Source organism: Polistes canadensis, unplaced genomic scaffold (genome assembly GCF_001313835.1).
Source record: "Polistes canadensis isolate GaletaPanama2010 unplaced genomic scaffold, ASM131383v1 scaffold_47, whole genome shotgun sequence".
NCBI lineage: Eukaryota > Metazoa > Arthropoda > Insecta > Hymenoptera > Vespidae > Polistes > Polistes canadensis.
The window spans coordinates 158,883-176,504 of NW_014569594.1; the positions used below are offsets into that span (position 1 = coordinate 158,883).

Genomic DNA, 17,622 nt, shown 5'->3' on the forward strand with positions numbered 1-17,622 from the left:
TGCCTCTAGGCAATAATAAAAAAAAAATGCATTGCTATGTCCAACACCGCGATGACACGTTTGATCGAATAAAAAAGAATGTAACTTTCTATGATTTATCTATACTCGAAAATCTATGATATTTCATATTGTTTTTGTTTCTCTTTTTTTTTTTTTATTTATTTTTTAAGGGTTTCGTCATATACGTTGACATTTTATTTATTTTATACTTATTCTTCTTGGGTCACACATAATGGGGAAATGTATATGATATCTGATCACTTTTCTCTCACATCAGTGTGAAATTAATATCTTGTTTCAGCTGGACAAGAGGAGGTTGTACAATTGCTCGTTCAACAAGGTGCTTCTGTCAACGCACAGTCACAAAATGGGTTCACACCACTATATATGGCCGCTCAGGAAAATCATGACTCTGTGGTCAAGTACCTCCTCAGTAAGGGTGCAAATCAAACCCTCACTACGGAGGTACGTGTTATATACAATCTTTTTTTAATTTGAAATATGTGTTATTCGAAATAAAAAAAATATAATATACTTTATACGCTTCAAAGATTAAGTTTCGAAAAAGTATTTCGAAAGATTTATGATTACTCTTGTTTACGAGAGTGACAGATATCTTCTGTTAAAGTATTTTTATTATAACAAATTGTATTATAATTGTTTCGAAATAATTACTATTATTGCTAATAGTATTACACGTTTGCCCTATCGATAACGATTCAATTTACGATGACTCATTTACATTATCATCTTATCCCCCCCGATAATACGAAAAATCGTATTAGGGATGTCTGCCAACAAATTAGTTCTACCACTATTAAAAGGGTGGAGTCGCTATCATTTAGGGTTAGGGTAAATCACTTTATTGATGCCCAAGGTTGTTTTTTCTAATACCAGAGATAAGGAATAATTTTTGTACGTTAGACTGAAATAAATGATAAATGATTTGGAATTGATTTAAAAGATCAATATATTTATAGATCGATTAATTCATCACGGAACGGGTGATGTAAGCATGTTAAAAAAAAAAATCAAGGATTATTTTGAAATCTCAAAGACATGTCTGTCCTTCGTATAGACAAGATTTGTCAGGGGGCACAAAAAAATTCTCGAAATAAAATTAATTCCATTTAAAATATTTTTTTTCAATAACGAATGGTTCTCGAAGTTAATTTCGTGTTAAAATTCATACGAGATACAATCCAATTTATGTATTATAATGTAATTAATTATTGTAATTTATTGAATTCCCCTATTTTTATTTGTTTCCTATCGCAGGATGGGTTCACTCCATTGGCGGTGGCCATGCAACAGGGTCATGATAAAGTAGTTGCCGTTCTATTGGAAAATGATACTCGCGGTAAAGTTCGATTACCTGCCCTCCACATCGCAGCTAAGAAGGATGATTGTAATGCGGCTGCCCTACTTTTGCAAGTACGACGTCATATTTCTCTTTTTTTTTTTCTAGCAAAAGAGCCCTTCGTAGCAATCCTCTTATTCTTGTTAATAGGGTTCACCACTTTCTATTAGTTTATACCATATATTCATTTGATCCAAATAGTTGACCGATTTTTATCAACGAGAATAGTAAAAAATACTGCTAGAAAAATTGTGAAAATTATTATGTAAAATTCGTCTCTTAAATTTTCAAATATTTTTCAGATCGATGTACGTGTACAACAAAAAATTCACTGAAAATATAATCTCGCATCGGGAAAACTTTGTCTTTAAAATATTCTATCTTTCGAATAAAAAGTAGAGGATAATTTTAACTTTTTTTTTTTTTAGAAACTTCTGCAAATAATGTAAAACAGTTTTGTATAAGTATTTTCGCATATATTTCATTGAAAGTTAGGACGTTTTAATTACATGAAAAGAATTTTAAATTACATACTAATGTATTATATACCTAAATATGGTTTTAATTAAATATGAAAAGGATGAAATCGTTTATGAGATTTCATATCGACTTATGTATTTTTACTCGTTATTAAAAAAGTACTGTAGCTTTTTTTAGTCATATATAAGAATATGTATTTGACCTATTTATGAATTATATATCATCGTTATATGAAATACGTCAGACTGACAAATAGGTATCTGAACGTTTTTGGATTATCATTCATTATGAATTTGTAATAAATCAATCAAAGAGTCAACACAATACGCTTTTATTGAATATTTTAAATAAATTGAAAATTATAAAAGTAATTAGCGCGGGTTTATTGAATCTTTATCGTGTATGTTTTATTTTTCAACAGAACGACCATAATCCCGATGTAACTTCGAAAAGTGGTTTTACGCCACTTCACATAGCCGCGCATTATGGCAACGATCGAATTGCTTCTTTACTTTATGACAGAGGTGCGGATGTTAATTTTGTTGCTAAAGTAAGTATTCAATCATATTCATACGTGGACGTATAAGTATTTAAAAAATATTTGAACAAATATGATATTTACGTTTTATTTTTTCGTTTGTTTGTTCGTTCGTTCGTATAGCACAATATTACACCGATTCATGTGGCTGCAAAATGGGGTAAAATAAAAATGGTAAGTCATCTGATGAATAAAGGAGCAAATATCGAAGCTAAAACGAGAGATGGCCTTACACCTCTTCATTGTGCAGCAAGATCAGGTCATCATGAAGTTGTTGATATTCTTATTGAAAAAGGAGCACCCATTGGGTCTAAGACAAAGGTAATAAATTATATATTCAAAAACGACATCGTTGTCGAATAATATTTGATTATCATTTGAATAATGCATTTTTTCTTGATTATCGTACAGAATGGTCTCGCACCATTACACATGGCTGCTCAAGGAGATCACGTAGACGCAGCAAGGGTTCTACTTTATCATCGTGCACCTGTGGATGAAGTAACAGTAGACTATTTAACAGCATTGCATGTAGCAGCTCATTGTGGTCACGTAAGAGTGGCCAAACTTTTACTCGATAGAAATGCGGATCCTAATGCACGTGCACTCAATGGTTTCACACCTCTTCATATCGCGTGTAAGAAGAACAGGATAAAAGTAGTTGAACTTCTCTTAAAACACAAAGCTAGTATCGAAGCCACTACGGAGGTAAATAATAATTGTGTATTAAATATTAAAAATATATATATTTTTTGTAATATAATTAAAAATTCTTAAACTCTTATTTATTTATTTGATTTAGTCCGGATTAACTCCGCTGCATGTAGCAAGTTTTATGGGATGTATGAACATCGTCATTTACTTGCTGCAACACGAAGCTAGTCCAGACATACCGACAGTAAGAGGCGAGACGCCGTTACATTTAGCTGCTAGAGCAAACCAGACTGATATTATCAGGATACTTCTTAGGAATGGTGCTCAAGTTGACGCTAGAGCAAGGGTACGCGGATATCATGTAATTTTATTTTCTTATTTTGAATAATTTTAATGTTTTCGTCATATTTTCTTTTTTAGGAGGAACAAACACCACTCCACGTTGCTTCCCGCTTAGGTAACGTTGATATCGTAATGTTGCTATTACAACACGGTGCTGGAGTTGATGCAACAACGAAAGATTTGTACACTCCACTTCATATCGCTGCTAAGGAAGGTCAAGAAGAGGTAAATATTTAATAGTTACAATCAACTTTTAATCATACATTTTAATATTTGATTATCTTTATTAAATATAACGTATTTTTTGAAAATTATTTTTTGTGCGTAGGTTGCTTCAGTTTTATTAGAAAACGGCGCATCACTTACTGCTACGACTAAAAAAGGTTTTACGCCATTGCATTTGGCAGCTAAATACGGCAATATGAACGTGGCAAGATTGTTACTACAAAAGAATGCACCGGTTGATGCTCAAGGAAAGGTAATCAACGTCTTATTGATTTTGTATTAAAATTATATATAGGCATAAACGCGACAAGTACAAATATTTTGATCGATTTATTAAATACAGAATGGAGTAACTCCTCTTCATGTAGCATCGCATTACGACCATCAGAATGTAGCATTACTCCTATTAGACAAGGGTGCTTCGCCACATGCTATGGCTAAAAATGGTCATACACCTTTACATATTGCTGCACGAAAAAATCAGGCAAGTAAACAAAGTAAAATGATGTTTAAATAATTGACAGAATCGACAGAAAAATTTGAATGATTGTATGCAGATGGACATTGCAACAACATTACTGGAATATGGTGCAAAAGCTAATGCAGAATCAAAAGCTGGATTTACGCCGCTACATTTAAGTGCACAAGAAGGACACACTGATATGTCAACTTTACTTATCGAACACAAGGCAGACACAAATCATAAGGCGAAGGTACACAATTGCATAATTGGAAAATATTCTTTATTTCATTATTTATTAATCTGTTTTTTCAGAATGGTCTTACGCCGTTACATTTATGCGCACAAGAGGATAAGGTCAACGTTGCTTCTATCCTCGTAAAGAATGGTGCTCAGATCGATGTTAAAACAAAGGTAATGTAATTATGTTTATCTACATTTATGCTATGAATAGGAACAATACAATTAGCGAAAGATCAATGGCACGATAGACGATGAATACTATAACTGAGCGTAGACAAAAATTATCATATTCTCGATTATATCGTTAACATTGTCAATATAATTCAATTATCATTGGAGACACAATAAGTACTTTAAGTAGCTCTAGGTTGCATTTTTTGTATTGTTATTTTTAAGTGTCCGACTTGTTCACTTGACTCTATTGTCTTTATAGTGATAGTAATTATTGGTATTGTTTGTTGTGTACTATCTTATAAAAAAATATTTTATGTTACAATTATCACATTTTTATTTTTATATCAAATGTTTTATTAAATATATGCGTTTATTTCAGGCTGGTTACACGCCATTGCACGTTGCAGCTCATTTTGGACAATCAGCAATGGTGCGATTCCTTTTGCGCTCCGGTGCAACTGTTGATAACAGTACCAATGCTGGTTACACGCCGTTACACCAAGCTGCTCAGCAGGGACACACGCTGGTTATTAATTTACTATTAGAAAGTAAAGCTAAGCCAAATGCTGTAACCAATGTAAGTAGAGCTAAAAATCCAATTTTCGATATGCAAGACAACGTTCTTTTACAAAACACGTTAAAATAATCAAATTGTCTTACGTTTTATAGAATGGGCAAACTGCTTTGGATATTGCACAAAAACTTGGCTATATCAGCGTCATTGAGACATTAAAGGTTGTAACTGAAACTATTATTACCACAACACATACTATCACTATTGAAGAAAAATATAGAGTACAAGCACCCGAATCTATGCAAGAAACATTCATGAGTGACAGTGAAGATGAAGGCGGTGAGTACATGGTTTATTACTATAATCATTCGTTTTTGCTTAATAGATACTTATTGCAGTCTATGCATATTCAAATGTATAATCTTATTTAAGAGTTGAATTAAGAAGGACTAACATCTTTTTTCAATTTAATAGTGGAGGCGTTTGAAAATAATACCTCATGCGATTTTTAAATATACATGTTGAATATAGTTTGCAATTGAGAATTTTTATCCGATAAAATATATGTTCGATAATTAAAGAAATAGGAATGTTACAAAAAAAAAAAATAAAGAAAAGGATTTTTTGTAAAAATACAAATATAAATCTTATTGGAATTAAATTTCGATACATAATTTGACAAAATGCATGCTGTAAAATAATTCTTATAGAGAAAGTCCTACGTCACACAATGATGATATATTATTAATTTATATTGCATTTCTATTTAATTTAATAAATGTTTCTATTGAAAGCGTTATTCGTGAAATTGTCCGTATTAAATTAATGAATATTTTTGATTTGTTAAATATGTATATGTATTACACCATTGGAATTAACACAAGTTTCTTCCAAAACAATTGCATGAAAAAATACTAAATGAATTATCAAGTAAGCTTCCTAAAATTACGTACACACTCTTGCATGAGGCATGAGGATAATATATAGTGTAGTTTAAATAATGAAGCATGGGTGATACATGTCTTCTTAGCTTATAAAACTATTTTCCTTATATGAATATCCTCATAGATAATCATATCCTTTTCCCAACCCGATTAGTTACGATGGAACAGGCAACATGAGGTAGCAGGGATAGGTTCAAATTACTCAACTTGACACAATAGAATATATATATATATATATATATATATATATATATATATATATATATATATATATATATATATCTACATATTCTATATACATAAATGAACAAACATACGCGTAACGAATACGTGTATTACATTATTATTTAGTATAATCGGTTTCTTTGTCGAAATTCCAGAGTTATTATTAAAGAGCTAAATGGCATTTTTCTTTGCTTGTTTTTATTGCGTTTCTTTTGCATTCATTTCGCAAGAGCATGTATCTAGCATATACTCGCTGGGTTGTTAAATACGTCTTCCATCAAATGTTTATTCAAATTATATTTTTTCCGTCTATGTAAATATATCTATTTGGTATTGAATTTTGCAAAATAGCTGAGCTATCAATATTTCAAATAACGTATAGGTATTATCTTTGCTTTATCAATATTATGTAAAATTTTGAAGCTTCGTAATAGCACCAGGAATAGTTGTAAATATGCGGTCTTGCCTTAAAGTAAAAAATATTGTACAGGATATCCTGTAACTGGTATTACAAACGAGCAAGGGGTTGATTCTATATAAAAAATTAAATAAAAAATGTAGAATCACATTTGTTCGTCGCTTTGTTTTTTAGATAAGTAAGATTGAAAATTTATCGAGTACTTTTACACTCGAATGTGCATGCAACCTTGGAAACTAAAAGCCTCGTTTGATAAACATAAGTGTAAAATCGATATAAGAGGTATCATCATACTGATAATGTTTGCAAATATATTAGAAAGTACAAAAATGCTCTCCGAAATATCCAAGAGTAAGATAGTGGAATCTGTCGAGCTGAATCGTGTGCACATGTATTCGACAAATTTTCAAACTTATTTTTCTCAATAACAAAGCAACGAACAAATGTGATTCTACATTTTCGATTTAGTTTTTCATGTAAATTCACCCCTTGCTCGTTTTTACTATTATACAGTTGCAGGACACTCTGTATACATAGTATAGATAAGGTATAGGATTTGAAATAAAGTTAACATTTAAACATATTATAGAAACAAATTCTTGCAGTTGATTATTTATTAGCGTTTTCTCTTGAGTATTCATTACTTATGTAATAATTAATATTATATTTGTATTAGATAAATATATATATATATATAAATATAAATATACATATACATATATATATATATATATATATTTATTATATTATAATACATTTAAAACGATATTAGTTGCTTGCTTATATATATTACAAATGAGATTCTTCATAGCAGTTTCAGCGAAGGTATATATTTTGGTTTAACACTAACTATACGAAGACTAACAACCCAGTGATAACGAGATATAGAAACAATGTTTGATGGTGCAAAATTAGGGTTTTGATAAAAAAATGACCTTACTCGCCGGCGTATAATGTAGGTGGTGATGAAATCGGCATGGCAGCCATGAATGTGTACGGGCAGCCTCCACACGCGCAACACGTGTACCTTCCTTCTTACTACAAGGGCCAAATGACCTATACCCGTAAGTTCTCTGTTTTCTGTCACTCTGTCTCTACTCTCTACTCTCTCTCTCTCTCTTTCTTTCATTCACATGTCACACGTGCGTGCAGTACATACCGTACACACATACACTCTTCTGAGAGCCGTGTGATGTGGGTCATTTTGTAATATTTTCGTCAATCTCTGGAATTCTTAGCTCATAGATCGTCTGGTACATCGTTTAAGCATTCCCTTCCCATCTATTCGATCCCTTATAACTCGAAGCGACCACAATCAATCCATCTTGTACATTATTTACCTATCTCCCGCTAGCTTACATTTGGTATTGGATTTATACTTCTGGGTCCTTTTGTTTTCTTTCTGTAAAAATATAAACCCCCTTTTTAATTAAAAATGAAACTAAAATAAATTGTTATCGTTAGCATTTCGATATTTTTTAGTAACAACGAGTAGACACGACGAACTTATTATAGTTCATTCTTTTTTTTCAGTTGTTCTACCCTATCATGTCGAAAGTTGTTGAGTCTCATGATAGTTTGACCCTAATGCGCAGTAGTATGATTTGAATTTTTATTTTATGCACTTCACTTCGACAACAATCACCTTAAATCTTAACATTTCCCAATCGGCATTATGCGAATGAATGCGAACAGTTTTCCAATAAGATGGAACTCTCTCTCTCTCTCTCTCTCTCTCTCTCTCTCTCTCTCTCTCTCTCGTATTTGAATTCACTCACGTATCGTACGTATTTATGTAAATATATTATACAATACTACGATGCGTGACAAGTTAGAAATCGTTTAATTATCCAACGAAATTTTCAAGATATCGGATAACGTGTTTGGATGTTGATGATGATGATAATGAAGAAAAAGAAGAGAAAAAAAACAACACACGGCTGCTAGTGCATCAAAGTGTTATGCATTTGATCGAAATCGGCGAACACACACACACAGAAGAGATATACACGTTAAAGTGTAGACAACACGTTGAAGGCATGAAACCGTATATCCTCTTGTTACAATTTAACATTCTGTACGATTAACGAAATGGGCCATTCTCCTGGCCGACATTAATGCAATTAACATAATAACGAGTAGCGTTATTATTCTAACACAAGTTGATAGAAACGGACGTAGATTAGGTCGTTCGTTGCTCGGTTTTGACATATCATCCTTGGCGTCATCGTCATAGTTGTCATTTTCAACATTGCACCCGTTGTACACCCGTCTCTGTAGCCTATGACATGCATTCTACATCGTCTGTTACCTGTTATGCAACACGTCGACAACGTACGTACGTACGACAACGGCGCGCGATTTACGTTTCGTTGAGAGTTTTCTTCTATTCATTGGTGCAATAGAATCTAGTCTTTAGTTTAACCCCCGTCGTCTTCTGGCCAACTGCCAAACCCGATCCAAGAACCCGAAATATCACATGAATTTATATAACATCAACGCGGCGGCGCTTACTTTTTCTTTTCTTACTTGTTTTCTTTTTCTTTTTTCTTTTTTTTGGAAGGGTTTCAACTCACCACGCGGATTACCTTTAGAGATTTATGTTTCCAAGAAGACTTCTTTTTATATTTGTCGCTGACGATAGTATAATAGTTTGTTCGTTCGAAGCAAAGTAAAGAGACTCCCCCCGCGTTAGATAGATATTTTTTTTCGGTTGTGAACATTTGCCAAGCGCCAGTAGTAAATCGCGTAATTAATTATATCTATATCTATTACACGTTAGGGATTTATTTCGAATCGATCATTATTAATTTAATTCGATCAATGAACACGACACTAGAGTCGACGTTATTTTTCAACATATCGTTTATAATATGCGCATAAATTACTAATGCACGCAATTTAAACGAAATTTTCCCTACCTTACTATTATAGGAAGACACGCATCCCCATAGATCTTGAGAAAACGTGTTGTGTAAACAGTAGAAAATCAGGATTGTTGTTTCAACGATCGAACGCGGTGAAGCCGGGCAACGGGGGTATACCTCGCGTCGTGTAAATAAATTGGCGGGAAAGCTCGAAGGCAATGACTATTATAAAATTGGTGATTCATAAAATGAGGTCACGTTTCTAGCGGTGGTCTTACGTCGAACTTGTATTAATCTCAAAACAGTCGCTGTTCCTGACCCCCGCGGATGCGAACGTAGTAGCGGAACGAACGCGGTGCATCAAATAAAAAAAAAAAAGAGAGAAGGCGTTACAATTGTGCGATTTATTTTTCTTCTTTCTACGGTGATACCGATATTACCTCAAATTTTACGATACAAACTTTTAATCACGTTTCAAACGTGAAAAGGACCACGTCTGATTTGTGTCATCGCATAGGATAAAATAAATCAATTAACGTTTTACGCAATCCTAAAATGACAAAGGTGATCATAACGGATTAATTTGATTCGTTTGAACGAATATTATTATTATCCGTATCGCGAAAATTTTCGATCGAAAATATTCGACGATAAGAATATATGAAAAAAGAAGAAAAGGAAAAATAAATACGTAGAAAGATCCTACGGTGATATTATTCTATCTACGGATTCAAAGGATTACGCACAGTTGCGAATAATCAGTGATGCAATAATTATGAGGCACACGTAACAACTCGTACCGCCACTAAATTGTCTTTATATCGTTCTATATGGCGTTGACTGCATAGAGAGTCCCTACTGTACACCGTATGCAACCTCGTAACAGTGCACCAGTGCACCTATTACCGTTCAAAAGGCACAAGACGATATAAACCGCGCTCTTCGTTATCTTTCAGTTTTTTCCATTTATTTATTTATTTTTTCTTTTCTTTTCTTTCCTTTGTTAAATTTTGTTACCTTCTTAAACATCGATAACTGTCTCCCGTTCGAAATGGCAAAGGGAAAGGCAAAGGGAAAAGAGTCGAAAGGGATGGCATGCTGCGGGTGTGCACGCAGCAGGAACAGCGACATTATATGTAAATATGCAATTATCATTGTCGTTATATCGTTCCATGCACATCATTTCATGCACGTCATCATCTACGCACTTTATCATTATGCTTTTCGTAATTATTCACGATAAATTAACGCGTGTTCACGTTCTTCGAAACATCAAAGGCTATGATACTTGCCGCTCGTTCATTCGACAATTCGAAAAAAAACTATGTCTCACTCATTTATCTTTTTTCCTAATCAGTTATTTCACTTTTCGTAATAATGCATATACGTTTGTAACGTTAATATTCACACGAAATTGTCGTTAACCGTATACTCTTTGAAATCATCGATTCGATAATTTTAAATATTCACTTTTACTAATAAAAATCGTATTAGGTAAATCCAACGACACGAATATCGTAATAATTGCATTCAAACGATGTTTTTTATTCTATCGATAGATACATCGATGGCTGATGTATTTTTAATGATTATTATCTAGCCAGTTTATGTTTAATTGTTCAAGCAAACGTAACGAGAATTAAAAAACTGGTTTTAAGTGGAATCGACAAAATTATTGTTACAGTAAATAACAACAATAATCGCATCGTGTAAATTAATTGTTAAATTACGAGAAATTAGTTAAATACATATTCGAAATCACTTAATATTCGTTACATAACATTAATGTATAGTAGAAACAACATGAATTTTTTTTAAAGGCTCGTGCCCATTAATAAAAGTTAAATATTCATTCTGTACATATATATATAACGGAAGTATACCGTAATAATGGCGCGAACATGCATTCTGCATTGCAAATGTAAACTCTAGCGCAAGACAAGGACATCAAGTTGTAGCGCCAATCTTACAGACACAAACAATTTGTTTTAAATTAAGCCATGACCACCTCGTACTACGAATAACGTTATAGTATCAAATAGTTGCCACTTTGCGACATCGACCGAAAATCACTCGGTCATTTCACGAAAGGTGTGTCAGTTTAAATTGTCATTGATATCGATGACGATAGAAACGTATATAATATATTTACATATATTTTTTTACTTGTATATACTTTGATCTTTTTATTATAAGATAGGATGAATAATTAGAAAAAGTTAGGATGATACTATAGGATAAAAATAAAAAATTAAATGTAAATTTTAAATGAAATAATATCTTTGTTAATTAATTAATTAAATCGAATATGAACAATATTTATACGTATATATATAAATATTAATTTATATGATAATTAAAAAAACAATCTCTCTATGGTGTTGATAGGTCCTATGCTCCTGCACAGTTCGTGCACCCATAGGTACGGCCTTGTTTACATGAATATCGTTTCTATACGTATGTAAAAGTGAGCAGAACTTGTTATACCTAATTAAGTTTATAGGAGGAAGAGGAATATATACGGTACGTTACGTGAATACGACATAATAATGATACGGACGGTTGCATCAATGACATAAGGAATAACGTGGGACAATGAGAAATTTATCCAGCCATGACTTTTAAAATTTTCTTACAAGTCAATAATAATTTTCATTGCACACTATATTTACAGATTAAAGTATTATTACGTTTAGAAACGATCGAGCTATTAAGAGTCATAATCTCTTTCGTAGATTATTATTATTATTATTATTAAACTATTTTCATCCTATGAAGCTTCGAAGAGTCTTCTTTATTCAATGAGATTTGACACGATTATATAGCTGATCTTTCGAGAGATGATTAGAACACGAACTCTCCATAAGATATAGGTCACCGTTTATGAAATTGGTTCTTTCGTCGAGATAGAAGCGTCTTAGAACGTCTAACAGAACTGTTTCAGTATTACGTGTCCTTGAACGATGATAAAATTAGCGTTTCTGTGTTACGGTTACGTTCATACCATAAAATTAAACATTTCTGAATACGTGGAATGACGAAAATTCAGATTTTCATCTGGTTCCGAAATATTTATCCGAAAACGTTTTCCAAATAAAAGGAAAAACTCGAACTATATCATCTTTGTACTCGTTAGATTAAACGAGAGAGAGAGAGAGAGAGAGAGAGAGAGAGAGAGAGAGAGAAATAAAAAGAAAAATGGAAGATTATTTGACAGCAATCATCGCATATCTACCATCGACGGTTCAAGGTCTTCTTCTCTCCTCTCATATTCTGAATAACTCGACATAATATTGTTTGTCTTTATTTTTAGATATTACAACATCTTACATGTTTTAACATATACAGAGGCGCGAAGAATAATTTGCTTTTATCTGCCGATAACTTATTAGACGTGGGCGGTAAATTTGTGAGCTGTCCATCCATTGGATAATTGTGGCCTATATTCTTGAAATGTCTGATAATGCGCAATCGTAAATGCGGCAAGATTTCAGTCTCTCATTGTCAGTGTGAAAAATGAGTTTTAACAGTAGTTACAGAATTCTGCATTTTATTTTTTGATTTCGGAGACAGATAATACGACGAATTAAGGAAGTATGACGTACTTTATTGTTTCGTATCTTAAATGGCAGAGATTTAATCTTTGTGTAAATGTATAACAAGAGATTGAGTAGTTCCTTAATCACGAACGGTGATGATAAACAAATAAATAGAAGGAAAATGAAGATGAAGATGAAGAAGGAGAAGAGAAAGAAGAAGAAGAAGACGAAGACGAAGATGAAGAAGACCAAAGATAAACCCCATCGCGTTGTTTTATTCTTTTTAGAAAAAATAAAATGGTCGATGAGATAAACGTTTATTTAGGAAAAATCCTTTTAACGCCGCTATTTCATATTATACCTTTACCAATCTTGCTTGTTATTTCGCTTATTCCTAATAATTTCATTGGCAATGATATTATTTATTTCCGTTGCAAAGGCATCAAAACCAATGTCCCCCAACATACATTTAATAATATTTAGTGCATACGATTTAATTGTGATCAATAATATTATTCTCATACGGTACTATAAATCTATCACATTGTATTCATATATTAACTTCACGAGAAGAACTTATTAACGAGTATACCGTGAACCGTAATAAAGATCTCATTGTTCGTTTATGCAGGTGAAGATCCGATGCTCAGCGACCAACATCAATACCGTTACATGACTGTTGATGATATGAAATCTATGGGAGACGATTCCATGCGCGTTAATGTTACCGATGACGAAAGAGATAATCGACATGCTGGAGGTACGTTAAAAAAAATTTTTTTCTTTTATTTCTTTTTTTTTCTTTTTCTTCTAGTCAGTCGTTTAATTAACAACGGAAAACATCCTGCAATTTTTCGTTATCGTCTTTTCTTTTTCTTTTTTTTTTTTCATTTCATTTGGTTTACAATTTTTTCTAGCACCCACGATAACAGAAATGATCACCAAGGAAAACTATCAACGTTCTAATGCCGCAATTCTAAAACCGGACAATATAGATATCAATAGGCATCCGGTTCACGTTGGGTATGTATCAATTTGTTTCATATATATTTTTTTTTTAATTATATACAAACATTTTAATGAAAATTAGTTAATATCGAATTAGCACGATCGAGTTCGATAAGCTGTATCATTATTATTATTATTATTATTAACGATTACGTACAGGTTGTGCCACAATGTTTTTTCTTCAAAATTTTACTATCATATTTTATGAATAAAAATATAAGAAAACACACAGAACGTTATGTTAAATGATTTATTAAAACGTTATAAAACAATAATATAAAACGACAACGATTTGATTTCTAATTGGATACCGCATAGTAATAGAGTGTTTTCGTTTAAATTATAATTTCATTTTAATATGCTGTTCGCGTCATTATGAATGTTAAAATATCTTTTTTTATTTTCCTTAATCCCAATGCGTCACGAATTCTTTGCTATTCATCCTTGACACGTATTAACTTCTGTTAGTTTATAGGAAATGTCATTTTTCAAGTAAAATAATGAGGTCTGAATATGTTAATGTTGTATATCCAAATACAAACACCGGTCCGTTGTCGTTTCATATTTTTGTTTATAACTTTCTAATTAAGCTTCTATTAAGTTTCAATTTAATGGTCAAAAGTGTGTTTGTAATCTATTCATTAACATATTATTCTATATAATATGACGAATTTGAGAATATCGATGATACGAATAAAATTCATAATTGTACGGCTTATCTCTCAAAAAAATACATGATCATGAAATTGTATAGGTAGACAAATAAAGATTTAAGAAGCGCGTGTGTATTTAAAAAAAGTTGTTTACGCACGACGATAAAAGTAAGATTGACAAAATATTCTTGTGGACAACATATTAATATATAAAATATTTAGTGTCGATGCCAGAAACGTGTACACTGCATAAGATATTGCATCTCGTATATATATATTTTAGCGTATTTATTACTCTCGTGCCTTAACGATAATAGTGTTGATTATGAAAAAACAATAATGTTGTGTATTATAGTGTGATACGGTGTGTGTTGATGAAAGTATCCTGCTGTAACTAATCCTTCAAATTTATTGGTTGCTATGTAATTTATCTTCTAGTTTACTTCTAATTTATCTCTCAAGCCTATATTACTTGCTAAATTATCGATGTTTGATAGATTTTTATTAAACGGTTTAAAGGTTCGTTACATGAAGCTCGAACTAATCCTATCGGAATAAAGAAATTATTTTGGTTATAAATAAATGAAAAAAGAAACAAGAAAAATGCATAGTATAACATTAACACGTTAAATAGAAAAATAATCATTGCGTTCTTTCACATTTATCATCTCACTTTCTCTGTACAAAAACATCGCGCGATCTCATTGATACTTTAATATACAATTCATTAATTACAATAGTTCAAAAATAAAGACAGTTGTTCAGTTACACCTTTGCATTCTCATACGTGTTATCATGTAGCCGCTTGTCTTGCTCGTAGCATTGTTTTTAAACGATGTAGCAATTTAGCATGAAATGTTTAAATATATTCAAAGATGAACGATTCTTTTTTTTGATATAACACGTTTAAATCATTTCGTTTATATATATATATAAATATTTTTTTTTTCAACTAACACGCATCTATTAAATTTCTCTCGTATGTAGGTTTAAAACGTCTGAGGATAAAATACTTGCGTCATATTGTTCTATTTTCGAAATGTTGAGTGTGATTGTTTCGAGTATAATATTATGGAGCACAGTTTTATGAGTTTCAAGAAATACGTTTGGCAGTGTTGCGTCAATCGCTAAAGTTTCTAAGAACGAAACTTCAACTGCACGATTTAAATAAGAGAACATTAAGCATGTGCATGAAATAAAACAAGTGTCGATAATCATACACGGTTTTGTTCCGAGATTAGTGCCTCTATAGAGTTCCTAATTACATCGCTGGCTGCTCTTGGCACCATGTCAAAAGGACAAGGAATGGAGAGGGACAGGTATACCATTCCGTTTTTATTATATTAGAATCACGTGCTTGATATGATGTAGTCCACGATTCCTTTCCTAATTTTTTTATCATCAGATTATACCACGTATAATAAATATCGTCCGATAAAAAATTTACTGTCTAATTCGTTATCAAATTATTTCTAATCGATATTAAATCAAGCACGTTAATATCGATCGATCGATGAAAATAATAAAGCACATGTTTTCAAATTGAATTAGGATCGTAAGGAAGTATTCAATAATTTTTCTTACAACGGAAAATAATACGAACAAAAATTAAGCGTATATCCTTTGTTCTTGGCACATGACAAATCTATTTCATCGAGACAATTACATCTACGATCGTGGAAAGTTTTTTTTACTAAAGTTTTTTTTACAAAAAAAAAAAAAGAAGAATCGTTCATCCGTCGTGAATTTTAACGAAAAGAGAAATTAGGTGAAAGACAATTTTAGTCCTTTACAACGGCTGTTTTTACTCGTGCGGATGTATCTTACAAAAATAATTCCATTACTTTTTTTGTTTTGTTATTCAGCTACGTTATGCGCATAAAACGAGATCTGTCGTCTTTTATGCTGCTAATAATAAAAAACATTATACATACATTATTTAAAAATTAATAGAATCTCGTATACGATATTAAATATATTTATATTCTTATAAATTGAAATATACTAATAATATAAGAATCCAATTTCTATAATGATTTCAATCGACAGCATATCATCAGGCAGATTTCGAAATCCTTCCTCTTACGTTGCAGTCCCAATGTATGTCTATTTTTCGCATAGTGTGAGTGATGTGTTGTCTCTCGCGGCGTCTCTACTATAATACATAATTATTATTGTTAATTCCCTTCCGCAATGTGTACTTAATAAAAAAAAGTGGTTTGCGTGTGATCATTGCGGGTTTTCGAAGCTATCAGCGATTATCAATTGGCAATATTTTAAGGAATTATTTAATGATTCAACTAACTGTGTCCGCTGATTTATTAATACTTTCGAAAATCTGTAAAGAGTTGTGGCAGAATATAATAATTCATGATCTCATCTTTCTCTTTCTCTCTTTCTCTCTCTCTCTCTCTCTCTCTCTCTCTCTCTCTCTCTCTCTCTTTTCTCTATTTCTATCTCTTTATTTTTATGGCATCATTCACCGTCATATTTATGGGAACGAATGAATACTAACGCGTTTTTTATTTTGTTTCCGATCCTCTGTTATTTAATTTGCGCTACTCGCAGAATCCCACAATGGAGAAAGTAAGTGGATCTTCTCTTGAATCTTTTAGCTTCTGCTATTAGACGTTGTGCTCCTGAATTGTATACTTTCATGCGTTCGACACTTTTTTGTCATTCCTGCTGCACACCAACCCCCTTATTCTTCTCCCCGTAGTCGAAAACTTTTAGTCATTTTTTTTTTTAATCGATATAGTTCGTCTAACAGCGAACACATATCAAATAACGAGTTACGATCGTATCGATCGGTTTGTTGAAATAAAGTTTTATTAGAATTATCCTTTTAATATCGATTTTATGTATTCGCTGTAAAAACTTTGCCTACAGCTACCGTTATAATACCACATAAGTTTCATTAAAATGCAATCTTCTTTAGAATTTTATTAGTCATTCGCACACGAACACAAATTGTTGGA

General features: G+C 32.0%; 1 protein-coding gene across 1 annotated transcript in view; it reads left to right on the top strand.

Moving 5' to 3' along the window:
* Window positions 1–17,622, top strand: part of LOC106785242 (nuclear anchorage protein 1-like) — a 70,373-nt gene that overhangs the window by 22,950 nt on the left and 29,801 nt on the right. The window contains exons 5-21 of the mRNA XM_014745524.1: window positions 302–465; window positions 1,279–1,434; window positions 2,262–2,390; window positions 2,502–2,699; window positions 2,790–3,086; window positions 3,181–3,378; window positions 3,453–3,599; window positions 3,703–3,852; window positions 3,943–4,083; window positions 4,157–4,312; window positions 4,375–4,473; window positions 4,856–5,053; window positions 5,146–5,329; window positions 7,537–7,641; window positions 13,615–13,743; window positions 13,901–14,006; window positions 17,213–17,230. Of these exons, the coding sequence (XP_014601010.1) occupies window positions 302–465; window positions 1,279–1,434; window positions 2,262–2,390; window positions 2,502–2,699; window positions 2,790–3,086; window positions 3,181–3,378; window positions 3,453–3,599; window positions 3,703–3,852; window positions 3,943–4,083; window positions 4,157–4,312; window positions 4,375–4,473; window positions 4,856–5,053; window positions 5,146–5,329; window positions 7,537–7,641; window positions 13,615–13,743; window positions 13,901–14,006; window positions 17,213–17,230 (2,575 nt within the window). The remainder of the gene's footprint in view (window positions 1–301; window positions 466–1,278; window positions 1,435–2,261; window positions 2,391–2,501; window positions 2,700–2,789; window positions 3,087–3,180; window positions 3,379–3,452; window positions 3,600–3,702; window positions 3,853–3,942; window positions 4,084–4,156; window positions 4,313–4,374; window positions 4,474–4,855; window positions 5,054–5,145; window positions 5,330–7,536; window positions 7,642–13,614; window positions 13,744–13,900; window positions 14,007–17,212; window positions 17,231–17,622) is intronic.